General features: G+C 46.5%; 1 protein-coding gene across 2 annotated transcripts in view; it reads right to left on the bottom strand.

The window, feature by feature from the left end:
• MATN2 (matrilin 2) overlaps nt 1-18,505 on the bottom strand; it is a 168,281-nt gene that overhangs the window by 133,745 nt on the left and 16,031 nt on the right. For both annotated transcript variants that reach the window (XM_003311858.7, XM_528309.8), the window contains exon 2: nt 15,273-15,440. In XM_003311858.7, the coding sequence (XP_003311906.2) occupies nt 15,273-15,414 (142 nt within the window). In that variant the 5' untranslated portion in view covers nt 15,415-15,440. The remainder of the gene's footprint in view (nt 1-15,272; nt 15,441-18,505) is intronic.

The following is an 18,505-nucleotide window of genomic DNA, read 5'->3' as shown; positions in this document are numbered from 1 at the left end:
CAGGACTGGCTACCTAAACTCAACTTCTCATGGGCCCAGTGTCTTCCCTCTGCTAGCATGGGGACTATAACATCCCAGGAGTCTCACAGTCCCTGGGTACTGACGTTCCTAGACAACTCCTGCAAACAGCTGGGTCCCCAAACCCAGCATCTGCACCAAGAAGGCTGGGCATTCCTCCACAGACAAGACTGCTTTCTTAAGCTGCCTAAAAACAGGAGACTCCTGTGTTGAGGGGAGTGGGTAACGAGCCTTTTACTGCAATGTAGACCCACACCATGGGCCCAGCAGTGCCCTGGCCCTGGCACTTCTGAGAAGTTGGAGGCATCAGGCAGACAAGGGAGACAGGAGAGGTAAGGCAAGGGATGGGTGCTTTGAAAAACTGTGAAGATCTTCTACAAAAGCCAGGTGTTATCGGAGAAACCCAAGAGGCAATAGAGACTCCTCTCCCGGCAACACACACCCATCCCCCAGGTCTCAGTGTTTCTTCAGAATTTTTGCTAAGAGCTTTGTGATCTATGAGAATAAAACACTGGGCACTTTTTGCTTTTTTTCTTTGTTTTTTTTTTTTTATTCTTTTTTTTTTTTTGAGACAGAGTTTCGTTCTTGTTGCCTGGGCTGGAGTGCAATGGTGCAATCTCGGCTCACTGCAACCTCCACCTCCTGGGTTCAAGCAATTCTCCTGCCTCAGCCTCCCAAGTAGCTGGGATTACAGGTGCCCGCCACCACACCCAGCTAATTTTTTGTATTTTTAGTAGAGACGGGGTTTCACCATGTTGGCCAGACTGGTCTCAGACTCCTGACCTCAAGTGATCTGCCCACCATGGCCTCCCAAAGTGCTGGGATTACAGGTGTGAGCCACCACACCCGGCCTAACATTGGGTACTTTTTGTTAAAAAAAAAAAAAAACAAATACATGTCCCCTGGCCAGGCACAGTGGCTCATATCTGTAATCCCAGCACTTTGGGAGGCTGAGGCAGGAGGATTGCTTGAGCCCAGGAGTTCGAGACCAGCCTGGGCAACATAGTGGGACCCTATTTTTTATAAACATGTATTTATAAAATACATGTTCCCTATTAAAACGTAACTCAGTATTATGAGCTGTAATTTATAACAACAGATTTGAAAATGTAGACAAATGAGAAAACTTTTCAGAAAGATATCAATGACCAAAATAGACTTAAGAAGAAATGAAAAACCTGAATGCACAAATGGATTTTGAAGATATTTAATTTGTTGTCAAATATATCCCCTCTACAAAAAGCATCAAGCCCAGATGGTTTTATGAGTGAGTTTTCCATCTCTTTAAGGACTTATTTTGCTGATCCTATGCACCCATGGTGCCTGAGGCCGTGGAATTTGTACCAAACCCTAAAGCCTGACTGGTGGTGAGCCAGATGTGACCCTGGCCTGACCCTGCAGTATCCTTGGCACCCAAAGCAAAGCCTTGTACACTGTAGCTTCTTAATACGTATTTGTTGAATGGATGAATCAATGATTACCCAAGCAAATTATGAAACAAAATAGTATATCAGGGCCGGGTGCAGTGGCTCACGCCTGTAATCACAGCACTTTGGGAGGTCAAGGTGGGTGGATCACCTGAGGTCAGGAGTTCAAGACCAGCCTGGCCAACATGGCGAAACCCCATCTCTACTAAACATACAAAAAGTAGCCTGGTATGGTGGTGCGTGCCTGTAATCCCAGCTATTCAGCAGGATGAGGCAGCAGAATCGCTGGAACCCAAAAGGCGGAGGTTACAGTGAACCCAGAACACACCACTGCACTCCAGCCCAGGCAACAGAGCAAGACTCCATCTCAAAAAGAAAAAAAAAAGTGTATCAGAATGAAACCATTTTGGCATAGTTAAAAAGCTCCATAAAATTGATGGTTTTCCTATTCTTCTTCACTTCGGAGACAAATTCAGCTTTAACTGGAAGAGGGGAATGGAGAGGCCTGCTTCGGTCAGTGGTGGGACAACCACATGGGACAGGCCACATCTGGGTGCAAACAGATGAACGGTACCTAGGAGAGGAGGATGTATCCCCGGTGACCCCACCAAGTCCCAAAGATTTAAGGATTCCTCATCTTTCACTGGGCCTAGCGCAGACCTTGGAATAAAAGGGTTCTCAGTATATCTTTTTTTGGGGGGGCGGGGACAGAGTCTCGCTCTGTTGCCCAGGCTGGAGTGCAGTGGCGCTATCTCGGCTCACTGCAAGCTCCGCCTTCTGGGTTCACGCCATTCTCCTGCCTCAGCCTCCAGAGTAGGTGGGACTACAGGTGCCCGCCACCACACCCGTCTAATTTTTTGTATTTTTAGTAGAGACGGAGTTTCACCGTGTTAGCCAGGACGGTCTCAATCTCCTGACCTCGTGATCCGCCCACCTCGGCCTCCCAAAGTGCTGGGATTACAGGCGTGAGTCACCACGCCCGGCTGGTTCTCAGTATATCTTTATTCAATAAATGGATCAAGTAGGCTGGAACAAGCGAGCCCCAGTGTCAGGGCTGGGGGATTAAGAGTCGGAGATGGAAAGCAGCCCTTCCCAGCCTTTGCCAAGTCTGAGCCCTCCTGGAAGAAATTCCTCCGCAGTTTACTTAATGGTCCACCCTGACTTTAAGGGCCTCTGGGGCTCATCCCCCATGGGACTTCTCATGGCGCAATGACCCACAGTACACATAATCCATCATGCCTTTCTAAAGGCCCCTCCGGGCTCTGAACTCAGGTTGTCCGAAGCATCCATTCATCTTGTTTCTCCCAAAGACCCTGCCTGTGCCCCAGCTCCTGGTCCATCTGGCCAACCAGCCTTCCTCTTTGATGTTCTTACTCATTGGCTGGCTGTAGGCTTATAATAACTTCCTCCTCCCCCATGTCTAGCCCCATGGTCTTCTGAGCAGCCAAAATATACACATTGTCCTCCTTTCATCTTTCCCTATAAATCAGCCTCCCCTGGATATACTGAAACAGGACTGAGTTAGTCGTTCTAATTCTTGGCTTTTGAAAAACCTTACTTGGACTTGGTTTCACATCCTGGTTAGATTGCACTCCTGTCCCATCTTCAGCCCTGGGATTCCGGCTGCACAGCCCACTGCGCTTGCTGGAGCTGCTTTAATGACTCTGAAATATGCCATGGTAAAGTAATAAGTGACCCACTGCTCAAGTCTTTGAACATGCTTCCCCAGCGTTTCTCATATCACCCTGAAGTGGGAACATAAAGTGAATCAGAAAGGAAAAAGAGGCTATTTAGAAACATGTTGAAAGATGACACACTGTCCTCCACAAACTGGGAAAGTGAAAAAAAGCAAAGCAGCTCATCATGGGCTGACTTCTGTCCCTCTCCCTGCCCGCGATTCATATGTTGAAGTCCTCACCCCCAGGCCTTCAGGAGGTAACCGGATTTGGAGTTAGGGTCTTCAAAGATGTGATTAAGTTAAAATGAGGTTATTAGGGCGAGCCTAATTCAATGTGACTGGTGTCCTTATAAGAAGAGGAAGTCTGGATACTCACAGGTACAGAGGGAAAAGACCACGTGGAGACACAGGGAGAAGACAGCCACCTATGAGCCAAGGAGAGAGGGCTCAGAAGAAACCAACACAGCCGACACCTTGAGCTCAGACTTCTAGCTCCAGAACTGCGAGACAATACATTTCTGTTGTTTAACCACCCAGTTTGTGGTATATTGTTATAGCAGCCCTAGGAAACTAATATACAACTCAAATTTCTAGAACATATATATATTTATTGAGGAAGAGTCCGTTAATTTACTTTTCCTATAGGCATTTATGGAATACCTGCTGTGTACCAGGCACCTTGCTCAGCTATGCTGGTACAATGACGAACTACACAGACAATTAAGCAGGCAATTGCTGTACAGGCTAAGTGCAGTTTTGGGGACATACAGCACTCCATGGGAATGCAATAGTTGGGGTATTAAATCCCAACCTAGAAGATTAGAAGCGCTTCCACTGAGACCTGAAAGATGAGTCCAATTCAACTGGATAAAACAGGGTGGGTGGGGTTATAGAAAAGAGTTCAAGAAGGCGGGGTGTGGTGGTTTATGCCTGTAATCCTAACACTTTGGGAGGCCACAGCAGGAGGATCGCTTGAGCTCAGGAGTTCGAGAACAGCCTGGCCAACATGGTGAAACCCTGTCTTTACAAAAAAATATGAAAAAAAAAATTGCTGGATATGGTGGTGCGTGCTTGTAATCCCAGCTACTTGGGAGGTTGAGATAGGAGGATCACCTGGGCCTGGAGGTCGAGGCTGCAGTGAGCCATGATCGCACCACTGCACTGCAGCCTGGGTGATAAAAGAGTTTAAGTAGAGAAAACAGCAAGTTCGCTTCTTGAATTCTACCTCTGGCTGCTCAGTAGTTGAATGACCTTGTATGAGACATTTAAGGGATAATAGTACATGCAGAGTGAAGTGTGAGCTGCCTACCACAGTGCCTGGCACACGGTGGCTTGTCATCACTACTATTTTTTTTTTTTTTTTTTTTTGAGAAGGAGTTTCACTCTTGTTGCCCAGGCTGGAGTGTAGTGGTGTGATCTCAGCTCACTGCAACCTCCGCCTCCCAGGTTCAAGTAATTTTCCTGCCTCGGCCTCCCGAGTAGCTGGGATTACAGGTGCCCACCACCACACCTGGCTAATTTTTTGTATTTTTAGTAGACACAAGGTTTCACCATGTTGGCCAGGCTGGTCTCAAACTCCTGATCTCAGGTGATTCACCCACCTTGGCCTCCCCAAGTGCTGGGATTACAGGCATAAGCCACCGCACCCGGCCGTCATCACTACTATTGTTATCATTATTAGCATTAGATAGAGAGACGAAGGACAGGACTGGCTCCTTAGGGGTAAGGTTGTACACCTTGTCTCCTAAAAGCACCAGCCAGCAAAGAAAAGAAAGGTGACTGTCACTCACGGAAGGGATAATCCCTCACCTCTACTCCCTGACACACACATGAGTTGCAGGTGCAAAATATATGGGCAAGCTGAGGAGAGAACATCCTGGAACTGAAGAAGGGAATGAGGAAGGGGGGTACTGGAGAGGGAAAGATCAAGGAAGTTTATAGAAAAGGAAAGGGATAAAGAAAGAGTTTCACACAAAGGAGAAAGGGAGAAAGAAGGGGAGAGAGAGGATCTGTAGGAGAAAAAAATCAGGTTATATATTCATTGCCTAGAAAAGCTTTTAACTTTATGGCTTATTGGAGGTCAGACGCTGTGCTTTTTGGATTCTTCCAGCGTTAATCACAAGATAGGAATGAAGAATTTTACTTCATACAGTTTATAAAAATCTATATTTAACAGAGCATAGACACAGAGGATGAATTTGATAGGGAACAGCAGGTCTGTGCTGAGGGCGGCCATGACAGCGCCTCCATGGGGTCCATGTTTCCAGCTGTCATTGTACTGCCCACGATGCACTGCAGCTGAGCACTGAAAAAGAGGCAGTTTTACTTCAAAGGTTTAAAAAAAAAATTTTAAAAAAACCTTTGCTAAATTTAAAACAATTTGATAAGCTCAATGCATCGACCTTCATTTGTATAATCTATTCTGATGATAAAGACACATGCCAGCTACTTAGTTCTTTAGATGTGTATTGCTAACTGCTGTGCTGTAAGAGGCTGGCTCCCATGTAGGCTTGAAACCCACCTTTTGCCAATTCCCTATAAGGCTGGACAATGCTAGCAGCTTATTTGTAAAGCTTCAGAAGAGCTGGACCTAGATTACAGTTAGTTTATACTCTGCAGCTGCAATTCTCTGCAGATGTTACTCATCTTGTATTGTCTTTCCGGCTCATGCCCCACAGCATCTTCTTCTAGTATCTTTTCCTCCTGCCCATTCCCACCCAACCTTGTAGGTTTCTCTACAGTAATAGTTCTCAAACTGAGGTTTCCAGGAATACCACTTATCAGGCGCCAACCCAGACCTACTGAATCAGACACTTTGAGCACAGGGCCCAGTAATCTGTATTCTAACAAGCCTTTCAGGAGCTTTTGATGCACAATGAAGTTTAATAACCCCTGCTTCACTGCCTAATCCCACTGCCCAGCCCTGCCATATTGCCTGATCCCACTGCCTAGCCCTGTTGTGTTGCCTGATCCCACTGCCCAGCCCTGTCGTGTTGCCAGATCCCACTGCCCATCCCTACTGTGTTGCCTGATCCCACTGCCCAGCCTTGCTGTGTTACCTGATCCCACTGCCCAGCCCTACTGTGTTGCCTGATCCCACTGCCCAGCCTTGCTGTGTTACCTGATCCCACTGCCCAGCCCTGTTGTGTTGCCTGATCCCACTGCCCAGCCCTACTATGTTGCCTGATCCCACTGCCCAGCCCTACTGTGTTGCCTGATCCCACTGCCCAGCCTTGCTGTGTTACCTGATCCCTCTGCCCAGCCCTGTTATGTTGCCTGATCCCACTGCCCAGCCCTGCTGTGTTACCTGATCCCACTACCTAGCCCTGCTGTGTTGCCTGATCCCACTGCCCAGCCCTGCTGTGTTGCCTGATCCCACTGCCCAGCCCTGCTGTGTTGCCTGATCCCACTGCCCAGCCTTGCTGTGTTACCTGATCCCACTGCCCAGCCCTGTTGTGTTGCCTGATCCCACTGCCCAGCCCTACTATGTTGCCTGATCCCACTGCCCAGCCCTACTGTGTTGCCTGATCCCACTGCCCAGCCTTGCTGTGTTACCTGATCCCTCTGCCCAGCCCTGTTATGTTGCCTGATCCCACTGCCCAGCCCTGCTGTGTTACCTGATCCCACTACCTAGCCCTGCTGTGTTGCCTGATCCCACTGCCCAGCCCTGCTGTGTTGCCTGATCCCACTGCCCAGCCCTGCTGTGTTGCCTGATCCCACTGCCCCCCTGCTGTGTTGCCTGATCCCACTGCCTAGCCCTGTTGTGTTGCCTGATCCCACTGCCTAGCCCTGCATTATCTGATCCCACTGCCTAACCTTGCTGTGTTGCCTGATCCCCTGCCCAGCCCACTGTTCTGCCTGAACCCACTGCCCAGCCCTGCTGTGTTACCTGATCCCACTGCCCCATCCCTGTTGTCCTGCCTGATCCTACTGACCACCCTGTGTCTCAAAACTTCTCCTTCCTTGGCTTCCAGAATATGGTTCCTCCTTGGCTTTCCTACCTGGACACAGTGAGGGAAAGCTGCAGATTTCATCAGGGTTCCCACATAGAAGGGATGTCAGGGGAATTGGTGACATCACCACATCTTAGATGAGACCTGAGAGATCATTGACCTCAACTTCCTTCTTTTAGAGATGAATGAACTGAGGTCCAGGAGAAGAAAATAACCTCTTGCTAAGAAGTTTAATCAAGATTGAAATCATTCAAATAAGGATGAAATCAGCCTTCTGCATGTCTCATTCACTTACTTGTTCAATACACACTGAGCCCTGGGCAGGACCACAGCCAGGGCTGGAGGTCAGTAGAATCCAGGTGTGACCGGCTGCAGCAGCACCTCCAAATACAGATGGGCAGGGCATTCTATGGTCTACACAAAAACTCTGGGTCAAGGAGCAAGCAGGGGCTAAAATAGTACATTCAAGAGTACGCGTGTCTTTCTCTTTGCTCCAACGCATATCTGCCCCTAAGCCATGCATCCTTTCCATAAAGGGGCTGGGGGTTGAGCACCTTTTCTGTCTAGGTTTGCAGAAGTCTTGACAAATTTGCCAAAACTGCTTAACCTATCTGAGCCTCAGCTTCCTTGTCCGAAAATAGAATATAACAATAATTACCTTACAGTGTTTGCTCCTGCTATGGATTAGGTGAGATAACACGTCCCAACCCACAGCAGGGGCTCAGTAAATGAGAGTTGCCTTTCATAGGTGCTATGAGAAATGAAAAATATTCAGTCCCTATCTTGAAGAGACAGTCTAGTAGTAAAATGAGACAAGTGCAAAAATAGCTAAAATGTGAATCCCTCTGAGGTAATTATCACTATTACCCCTTGGAATGTAAGGCAGAGAGGGTTGGCACTTTGGCAGAGGACCTGCAATGTGTGTGGTCCCTCAGTGGAGGTCTTGCCTGGAGAGGGAGGAGGTGGCATTTGACCTGGCCCTGGATGAGAATGGGTCTTGTCTGGGGAAGGATATTCCAGGTAGAAGGAAGAGAATGGACAAAGCTCTGGAAAGCTCAGGGAAGGAGACAAAAGTTTTAATCATGGCAAAATGGCTTCAGGAAATTTAAGACTAGTGGCTTCCATGGGTTGGTCGGAGAGCCAGAGCCTCTCATGGCTTCTGGCATCTGCTTTCCGTCCTTCACAGAGGAGGCCAATAAAAGTCAATTAAAGGTATTGTTTTGGGATGTAGAAATCCATTGAGTGGCAGCTAAGCCTTAAAAATGTAGGTTGGAGCCAGACACGGTGGCTCACGCCTGTAATTCCAGCATTTTGTGAGGCCTAGGTGGGCAGATCACATGAGGTCAGGAATTTGAGACCAACCTGGCCAACATGATGAAACCCCGTCTCTACTAAAAATACAAAAATTAGCCGGGCATGGTGGCGGGCACCTGCAATCTCAGCTACTCAGGAGGCCAAGGCAGAAGAATTGCTTGAACCCGGGAGGCGGAGGTTGCAGTGAGCCAAGATCACGCCACTGCACTCCAGCCTGGGTGACAGAGCAAGACTCTGTCTCAAAAAAAAAAAGGGGGGGGTTAATAAATATCAACCTAGGTAAAAATTTCCATTAGCAACACAGAGCAGGCCATGCTTACATTTAATTCTCCAGGCAGCCAACAACTTCACATTGCTCACTTAGGAGGTTTCAGCTCATTATATGAAACGTATTGCAATTTTATGAATATTTTGATGTCAGGTTTAGAGATACATGCAAAAATGAAAATAAGTGTCTCTTAATACACTGCGATTCCCCAAAAGCAGAATTTGGGGCTGTGTAAGGTGAATTCTGCCAGGAGGAATGGTTCACACTTGTAATCCCAACACTTTGGGAGGCCAAGGCAGGAGGATTGCATAAGGCCAAGAATTTGAAACCAGTCTGTGCAACATAGTAAGACCCTGTCTCTGCAAAAAAATTAAACAATTAGTTGGGCGTGGTAGTGCATGACTGTAGTCCCAGTTAGTTGGGAAGCTGACTTGGGAGGATCGCTTGAGCTCAGGCTGCAGTGAGCTATGATAGTGCCACTGCACTCCAGCCTGGGCAACAGAATAAGATCCTGTCTAAAAAAAAAAAAGGTGAATTCTTAGATTTTCTTCATTAGTTTTTAAGTAGTAAATTAACTGTTATGAGTAAATTTTACTAAATGCTGTGGTGTCTACCCTGGAACACCTCTGGAATTCTTCCAGCAGTGTGTGTGGTGGGGTGTGGGGTGGGAGGGAGCTCAGGCCCTACCATCCCCTGACCAGACTGCAGGGCCAACTTCCTTTTAAATCTTTGTCTCCCACTTCTAGAATTGATGCCATATTGCCACAAAATGCTCTCTTAAAACACAAACATAACTTCTGAGTGTGTAGTATTGATCCAAAGGAGAGTCTATAATAGGAAAAGAAAAGGCTTTCAAGTTTAGTTAGCAGAAATAAAATGAGCCAGTTTGGTAAATTTAGAAAAGAATGCATATGTCAACAAGACCTCATAAGACAGACCACCACCAGAGACCACAAGCTGGCTGACTGTAGAGTAGTTTGTGGAGTGGAGGGAATCAAGAATACACTGGGGGCCGGGTGCGGCGGCTCACGCCAGTAATCCCAGCACTTTGGGAGGCCGAGGCAGGCGGATCACAAGGTCAAGAGATCGAGACTATCCTGGCCAACATGGTGAAACCCTGTCTCTACTAAAAATACAAAAATTAACCGGGCGTGGTGGCAGGCACCTGTAATCCCAGCTACTCTGGAGGCTGAGGCAGGAGAATCACTTAAACCTGGGAGGCGGAGGTTGCAGTGAGCCGAGATCCCACCACTGCACTCCAGCCTGGTGACACAGCGAGACTCTATCTTAAATAAATAAATAAATAAATAAATAAATAAGAATACTCTGGGAGTTTGGGCAAGGAGGGTTAAGGTTTCCAAAAAGGCTGATATACCCCACTGGTTGTTCTGGAGACAGGTCCACCTCCTCATAGGAAAGTGGGGTAACAAAGAGAAAAAGTGTGCACAAACGAAGCAGGCGGCCATTAGCAGTGGGGCAGCATGCCTTCCAGTTAGCGCCCCCTTGAGGAGGGCCTAGGGAGGAGTGTGGAAGGGGATGGGTGCCACTGATAAGGCTGGTCAAGGGGAAGAATCCAAGTCCAAAGGGTTCTGGGTACAGCACAGTCAGATTCTCCGACTCTACCTGCCAGCGTTGTGGCCTGGAGGGGTCTTTGGGCTAGAGCAGGTGCTCGTTCCTTCTCCTGTTGCAGCCTGCTATTTAGATCCCTGCTCTTTGCCACAACCCAGGAAGGTCAAGTCTGTCCGGAGAGTACAGTGGGTGCAAAGACAAAGCGACACCCACTGTTGACTGCTTAAAGCCCTCCACAGCTCCTACCCCTGCAAAATGAAGCTCAAAACTCCTTCCTTGGAGCCCTCGAGGTCCTAAATTATTGCTGCCTTATCTCCAGCTCAGACCACCTGTCTGGCAGACCCAGCGCCACACCGGAGCCCCACTGCCACACTCCATCCTCATGCCTCTGCCACCTGCTGTCCCACAGGGCTCTCCGTGGGCAGGACCTTCACTGGGAACAATTCTCTTAAACCAGCCATTCTCAAGTGTGGTTTGGGGAATTCTAGGGGTCCCTGAGGCCTTTTCAGAGGATCCATGAGGTCAGAACTATTTCCATAATAACATGAATGTTTGCCTTTCATACTCTCATTCTCTTGTGGGTATATAGAGAACAAAAAGTTTATTGATCTGATTTTAGATTTCACATTGCAACTAAACTTTAAGAAACTACTCTTTGTCAAGTTTTGGTGTAGTATCAAAGAACATTCACAATTATATGAAAAGGCTATTTAAATGCTCTTCCCTTTTCCAACTACATATCCATGCATTTTCATATAATCTAACGAAAACATTTCATGACAGATTGAATGGTCAAGAAATGACAATCTAGCTGTCTTCTACGAAGCCAGACCGTTACAAGATTTGCAAAACTGTAAAACGGTGCTACTCTTCTTTTTTTTTTTTTGAGACAGGGTCTCACTCTGTCACCCAGGCTGGAGTGCAGTGGCACCATCACGGCTCACTCATGCAGCCTCGACCTCTGGGGCTCAAGTGATCCTGCAGCCTAAGCATTTCAATTAGCTGGGACTATAGGTGTGTACCACCACACCCGGCTAATTTTTTTTTTCTTTCTTTTTTTTGTTTTTGAGACAGTTTCGCTCTTGTCACCCAGGCTGAAGTGCAGTGGTGTGATCTCGGCTCACTGCAACCTCCGCCTCCCGGGTTCAAGTGATTCTCCTGCCTCAGCCTCCGGAGTAGCTGGGATTACAGGTGCACACCACCAAACCAGGCTAATTTTTGTATTTTTAGTAGACAGTTTTTCACCATGTTGGCCAGGCTGGTCTCAAACTCCTGACCTCAAGTGATCTTCCCACCTCAGCCTCCCAAAGTGCTGGGATTACAGGTGTGAGCCACCGTGCACGGCCTCATTTTTTTATTTTTGTAGAGACAAGGTATCCCTATGTTGCCCAGACTGGTCTCAAACTCCTGGGCTCAAGTGATCCTTCCACCTCAGCCTCCCAAAGTACTGGAATTACAGGCATGAGCCACTGCACCTGGCCAGAAAATATAGTTTTTTATACATATATAGTTTGTTAACACATTCTGATTTTATTATTGTTATTTTTAAATTTCTGATCAGGTAGATACCAATAGATCTAACCCACATAAACAAAGCTCCCTTGATTGTCCTCAGGATTCTTAAAAAACAAACAAAAGTTATTTGGGATCCTTAATAATTTTTGGCTGGGCACAGTGGCTCACGCCTAGAATCCCAGCACTTTGGGAGACTGCGGGGGGAGGATCGCTTGAGCCCAGGAGTTCGAGATCAGCCTGGACAACATGGCGAAACCCTGTCTCTACAAAAAATACAAAAATTAGCCAGGCGTAGTGTCATGTGCCTGTAGTCTCAGCTACTTGAGATGCTGAGGTTGGAGGATTGCTTAAGCACAAGAGGTCAAGGCTGCAGCGAGCCATGATCATGCCACTGCACTCCAGCCTGGGAGACAGTGAGACTCTGTCTCAAAATAAAATAAAATAAAATAATAAAATAAAAATAATTTTTAGCGTAAAAGGAAGGATCCTGAGACCAAAGCTTGAGAACCACTGCCTTACACTAAGCCTGCTCAGCAGGCAGAGTTGAGCTATAATGTAGCTATGCCTCTACTTTTGCACACCGATTCTACCAAATTAATGATCTTTTCACATGCCTGTCTCTTCCACTACTCTGTGCACCTCCTGATGGTGTCTATTCATCTTAAACACTACCCCCGCACCCCCAACCGGCATCTGGCACAGAGTAGAAATTCCAGATAACTGAATGAGGTAAGAGATAAGCCCATGTGGACAGACATCACAGGCTGCCGAGTGAACAGCCCACAGATGTTCACAGGATGGTGGATATATACATGTGTTATTTTTTCAAACTGACTCAAGTTGTTACTGAGACTCTGACCTGAATTTAAACATAAAAGATAAACATTTTTAAAACCCAGAAAGTTCAAAAAATATTAACCTAAGAAACAATTCTGCTGTTTCTACTCTGTTAAACTTTCAGGAACATACTTGCAAGCAAATAACCAGTAAAATCCATCATGCCAGTGGATGCCATAACTTCAGCCAAAATGATTTGCCATTAAAAAGTGAAATGTGGCCTGGGCCATATTCTGAACAAATAGTCCAAGAGCCAAGAGAAGCAAACATGCATAAAATACAAAACACTACATTATTCTAAGAATGAAGAGAAGGTCATACCCTCGGGGCAAGGACTACCAATGAGCATGCTTTTCCATTTTTGTTCCCCATCAAAATGAGAAAAAAAAAAAGCAGATTGCACTAGAGAATCCAGGCCACAGCTATAGTGTTTGCCTTCTGGTTTCATGATTGTCACTCCACTATTTTCTTTTTTTTTTTTTTTTTTGAGACAGTCTCACTCTGTCATCCAGGCTAGAGTGCAGTGGCACAATCTTGGCTCACTGCAACCTCCACTTCCTGGGTTCAAGCGATTCTCCTGCCTCAGCCTCCCGAGTAGCTGGGATTACAGGCACCCGCCACCATGCCCAGCTAATTTTTGTATTTTTAGTAGAGATGGGGTTTCACCATGTTGGTCAGGCTGGTCTCGAACTCCTGACCTTGTGATCCACCCACCTCGGCCTCCCAAAGTGCTGGGATTACAGGTGTGAGCCACCATGTCTGGTCCACTCCACCATTTTCATAAGCCAAGCAGCCCTCCAGCATATCTGGGAGCAGCCAATTGCACAGCTCACGGAGTGAAAACACCCATGCCCACTTCCAGTCTTGGGGTGGGAAAGATAGGTTGTGCCCCATCCTCCTCTTTGTCTCTGACACATTCTCTTGAAAAATGAGAAGAAGGAATCAATGCTGGATGCAGGGTTGGTGCCTTTAGCAAAATGGGCTTCTAGGCAAAGGAGGACGACAGTGAATGCTGACAACCAGGGAAGGTGGGGGTGATGTGGTCTGTGTGTGTGTATCAGAGGGAGGAAGAGAGGGAGAGAGAGACCTGGAGCCTAGAGAAGCAGTGTGCTTTTCCAGGCAAGTGTGTGGTGGCTTTTCCTGAGACCAGCCCCATCAGAAACCCAACTGGGCAGTTACTGCTGGTGATCCAGAAATCAGGTATCTTGGCCATGCGTAGTGGCTCATGTCTGTAATCCCAGCACTTTGGGAGGTCGAGATGGCAGATCACTTGAGGCCAAGAGTTTGAGACCAGCCTGGCCAACATGGCGAAACCCCATCTCTACTAAAAATACAAAAATTAGCTGAGCGTGGTGTTGTGCCCCTGTAAACCCAGCTACTCAAGAGGCTGTGGTGGGAGATGTGCTTGAACCCAGGAGGCGGAGGCTGCAATGAGCCAAGATTGTGTGCATCATCAGTTTTATATATATATATAGACAGAGAGAGAGAGAGAGGGATGTTGTTTATCATCTTGGAATTTCTTTTTTAAAACGTTTCAATTAACATACTAAACACTTCCCACTCCTTTTCACATTTGCAAAAGTGTTGTTTACATCACTATGGAAACAAGGACTTTCAGGAACCTGGAAGACCTATCACTGGGGTCCTCACTTAGTTAACATCAATAAAGATTCTGACCTCTGAAAACAGGGCTCTTTAGGTCCCTGTGGTCCCTGATTGTAATTTCGGACGCCACCGAGGCTACCAGGTCACTGGGCAGTTCTCTTAGTAGCCTTTGCAGGGGGTCAGATTCGAGTGGCTGGCCAACAAGGTATAAATGTCAAATACAGTTTCAAAGAACTTAATAGAATGACAGTTGTGGTAAAGCTTTTACTTACTGAGTACCTAGAATGTATGTATATTACCTCATTTATTCCTCACAGAAATGTTCCAAGGTTGGCATTCACACTTCCATTTTACAGATGATAAAACTGAGCCTCAGGGAAGTTATATCACCTACGTTATATCACATCTATAGCCTCAGGGAGGTTATTTCACATCTGGAAAGTAGCAGAGGCAGGACTTGAACCCAGGTCAATGCCAAAACTCATTCTCCTGGCACTGCCCAACCTTCCTATAACCTCCACATGCCAGGCTTACCAAGGCCCTTGTTTAGAATCAGCTGATTTACATGTTTTCCGTGTGTTTTCATGACATTTCCTTTTTCTAGGAAACATGTTCACTGGATCAGATGAATAGACCCCTGGCATTTTCCATTCCTAATACCTCGATTCAGCTCACAATGTCCCCACCTCTCTTCTGGCCCAGCTCTTACTTCCCTGCTGCCATGCAGGGAAGCATTATTAACAGATCTAGCTGGGCAAACCCAATAAAAAATTTTCATAACACCTTTGCCCAGATAGGTCCAACAACAAGGACATTTTCAGATGAGAAATCTTGCCCTGAATATTGGAGAAAAGCCATAAGCCTCAGATTCAATTAAAGGCTTCAAAGAAAAGTTTATTTTGAAAACTCGTGTGCAACCACGTGCTCAACTCCGGATGCATTCACCACCAGTGAGGACCCCAGGCCCAGCACATCCAACAGGGACCCAGGGAAAGGAAAGCTTCTCAAACAGTCACCAATCCCTGTCCCTGAGCCCTCCCCAAACCACCCCCACCTGCCCACTTTTGGGGGTGAGCACCACCACTCACCCAGAAGGGCCGTCTGCGGGTGGGTCCGAGCGTGTCTGCCCCTAGAGATGGACCTCCCACGTGACCGCTCCCTGGGCTCGGCAGGGAGGAGGAGGATCTGTCCGAGGATCAGCAGAAAGCAGCCTGCAAGCATCTTTTCCATTTTCAAGGCGAGCAAGAGGGGCAAGGCTGTGACAAACACAACACAAAAAGAGGGCAGGGTGAGATTTCCGGGTCTCCCTGAACTCCAGGAGCTGCAGGCCCGCTGCCCCGCCTTTTCAGAGTTCAAACAGGCCACTTGCACTCAAAACGCCGTTTGTGTGTTTGGCCTTTGAGAGCTTGAGGAGCCCCCGTTGGTAGGCTCTTCTTGGACACTCCGAGCAGGGCATGCATAGTTGGAATTTTTCATCACTTTAATCACTGTAAGACTGAATGGAAAACTTGAGAAAAATCTATCCTGAAGTTTCTTATCAGTTAAGTTCATTATCAATTACTCATAGTCACATTTTACATTTTGGATTTGAACAAAAAAAAGCTATTACATATCTGAGAGTTCCAAGTAACAATATTTGTTCAGTCTAATAATAGTAGATGGCATCAATTAGTTTATATAAATTATACATATAAAATTCATGTGTAGTTGACATAAAGTAGCATCACATATCCAGCCTCCCAGCCTCCCTGTCTCCCACATACATTTATTACAAGAGTGTTGGCACAGTGGTTATGGGCTTGGACTCTGGTACTAGACTGAGGCCATGTGCCAGGCCCTATTCTAAATTCTTTACCTATATTAACTTGCTCCATTACCTAATATTATTCCCACATTCCCATAAGGCTCAGGAAGGGTCAGTGGCCTGCCAAAGGTCACACACAGTTAGCAAGTGTCAGAGCCAGAATTCAAACCCAGGGTCAAGTCTAGGTGCCATGGCTCATGTCTGCAATCCTAGTGCTTTAGGAGGCCTAGACAGAAGGATTGCTTGATGCCAGAAGTTTGAAACCAGCCTGGTCCACACAGCAAGGCCTCGTTTCTACAAAAAAAAAAATTTAAATTTATTTAAAAAGTTAAAAAAGTCCAGGTGTGGTGACTCACACCTGTAATCCCACCACTTTGGGAGGCCAGGGTGGGCACATCACTTGAGGCCAAGAGTTTGAGACCAGCCTGGCCAACACGGCGAAACCCAATCTCTACTAAAAATACAAAAATTAGCCAGGTGTGGTGGCTCGTGCCTGCAGTCCTAGCTACTTTGGAGGCCGAGGCACAAGAATCACTTGAACCCAGGACTGCAGTGAGCAGAGACTGCACCACTACACTCCAGCCTGGGTGACAGCACGAGACCCTATCTCAAAAAAAAAAAAAAAAGTAAAACAAATTCAAACCCAGGACTAGCAGGTCAATTTTCCAATGCATTGATTAGTAGAAAACTGAAAGGAAAATCCCCAGAAATCAAGTCATGAAACGCCATAGTTCTTTCTTTGTCAGAGGCAGGGACAGGGCAGGGGTGGGGCAGGGACCATGTTTCAAAACTTAAAAAAAAACCTCACTATTTCAGCAAACTGTTTGTTCAGCAAATTGCTTCCAGGAATTGACCTGGGAGTGGACCTGGGCCTGCCAACCTTCAGAGTCCAGTTTTTCACACTTGCTGTATTGAACTAGCTCACTCTTTTTAATATAATTTTACTATGCATTAAGATTATATTAAAAATAGTGAATGTTTATTCAGCATCTCCTATGTGCCAGGCACTGGGCCAAGTGCCTTCAACGTATTAAGTGATTTAATTTATAGAGTATCTCAGAGAAGTAACTTGCCCAAGGTTACATCGCTCATAAGAGGTGAAGTTCCAGAACCCAGTAGCTGAGTGGTCCCCAATCTTTTTGGCATCAGGGACCAATATCGTGGAAGACAATTTTTCCACAGACCCAGCTGTGGGGGTGGTTTTGGGATGATTCAAGTGCATTACATTTATTGTGCACTTTATTTCTATTATTATTACATTGCAATATATAATGAAATAATTATATGGCTCAACATAATGTAGGAATCAGTGGGAGCCCTGAGCTTGTTTTCCTGCAACTAGATGTTCTCATCTGGGGGTGACGGGAGACAGTGACAGATCATCAGGCATTAGATTCTCATAAGGAGTGTGCAGTTCATGATAGGGTTCATGTTCCTATGAGAATCTAATGCCTTAATTTGTGCAGCAGCAATTTAAAAAAAAGAATCTAATGGATCTAACGGTGCTGGTGATCTGACAGGAGGCAGAGCTCAGGTGGTAACGCAGGCGATGGGGAGCGGCTGTAAATACAGATGAAGCTGAGCTCACCCACTGCTCACCTCCTGCTGTGCAGCCTGGTTCCTAACAGACCATGGACTAATTCTGGGGGGGGGGGGGGTTGGGGACCCCTGCACTAGCTCATTACAAATAACTACTCTCCTCACCCCCCTTTTTAAACCATTTAAACTCTTTTTTTGAGACAGGGTCTCACTCTCTCACCCAGGCTAGAATGCAGTGGTGTGATCATGGCTCACAGCAGCCTCAACCACCCAGGCTCGAGGGATTCCCCCACTTCAGCCTCCCAAGTAGCTGAGACTACAGGTGTGAGCCAACACACCCAGCCTATTTAAACTCTTTACTAATTAGATTGGTCCCTTTTCATAGCTTTAACTCTGAGATTCCTTCTGAACAAAGGAAGAAAACTTAGAACATCTTGCCCCTTTCTCAAATCCTAAACTTACTATTTACTTTCAAGCTGCCTTGCTATTTATCATCTCAGGGTTTTTGTTAGTGGTGGGAGGACAGGGTCTCACTCTGTCATCTAGGCTGGAGTGCAGTGGCACAATAACTCACTGCCTCTTTGAACTCCTGAACTCCAGTGATCCTCCCACCCAAGCCTCCCGAGTAGCTGGGACTACAGGTGTGCACCATCATGCCCTCACCTTATTTTATAAAACACTATTCAGTGTGTTACATCATTTATATGTGATTTATGATTTTATTGCTATTCCCCTTTCTCCAAACCGAGCAGATAAAAAGTCCAGGCTTATTTGTTTCAAAATGTATACAACATGCTCTCAAGGCCCACTTCCACTCTGAGGCATATGCACTCAACACTTGGAATATGATGTGGTGTGTGATCATTTCCAAAAAACAAACATCATTGCATGTGGTTTGGGTTTACTGTGGATTTCAAGAAATGTTTGTATTTTCAAGTCACCATTGCTAACCAAAAGGCACTGAGGATAGGTGAAGAG

The sequence above is a fragment of the Pan troglodytes genome, chromosome 7 (genome assembly GCF_028858775.2).
Source record: "Pan troglodytes isolate AG18354 chromosome 7, NHGRI_mPanTro3-v2.0_pri, whole genome shotgun sequence".
In the NCBI taxonomy this organism is placed as follows: domain Eukaryota; kingdom Metazoa; phylum Chordata; class Mammalia; order Primates; family Hominidae; genus Pan; species Pan troglodytes.
Note: the sequence above shows the minus strand (reverse complement) of the source record. Positions and strands in the feature narration are given on the sequence as shown.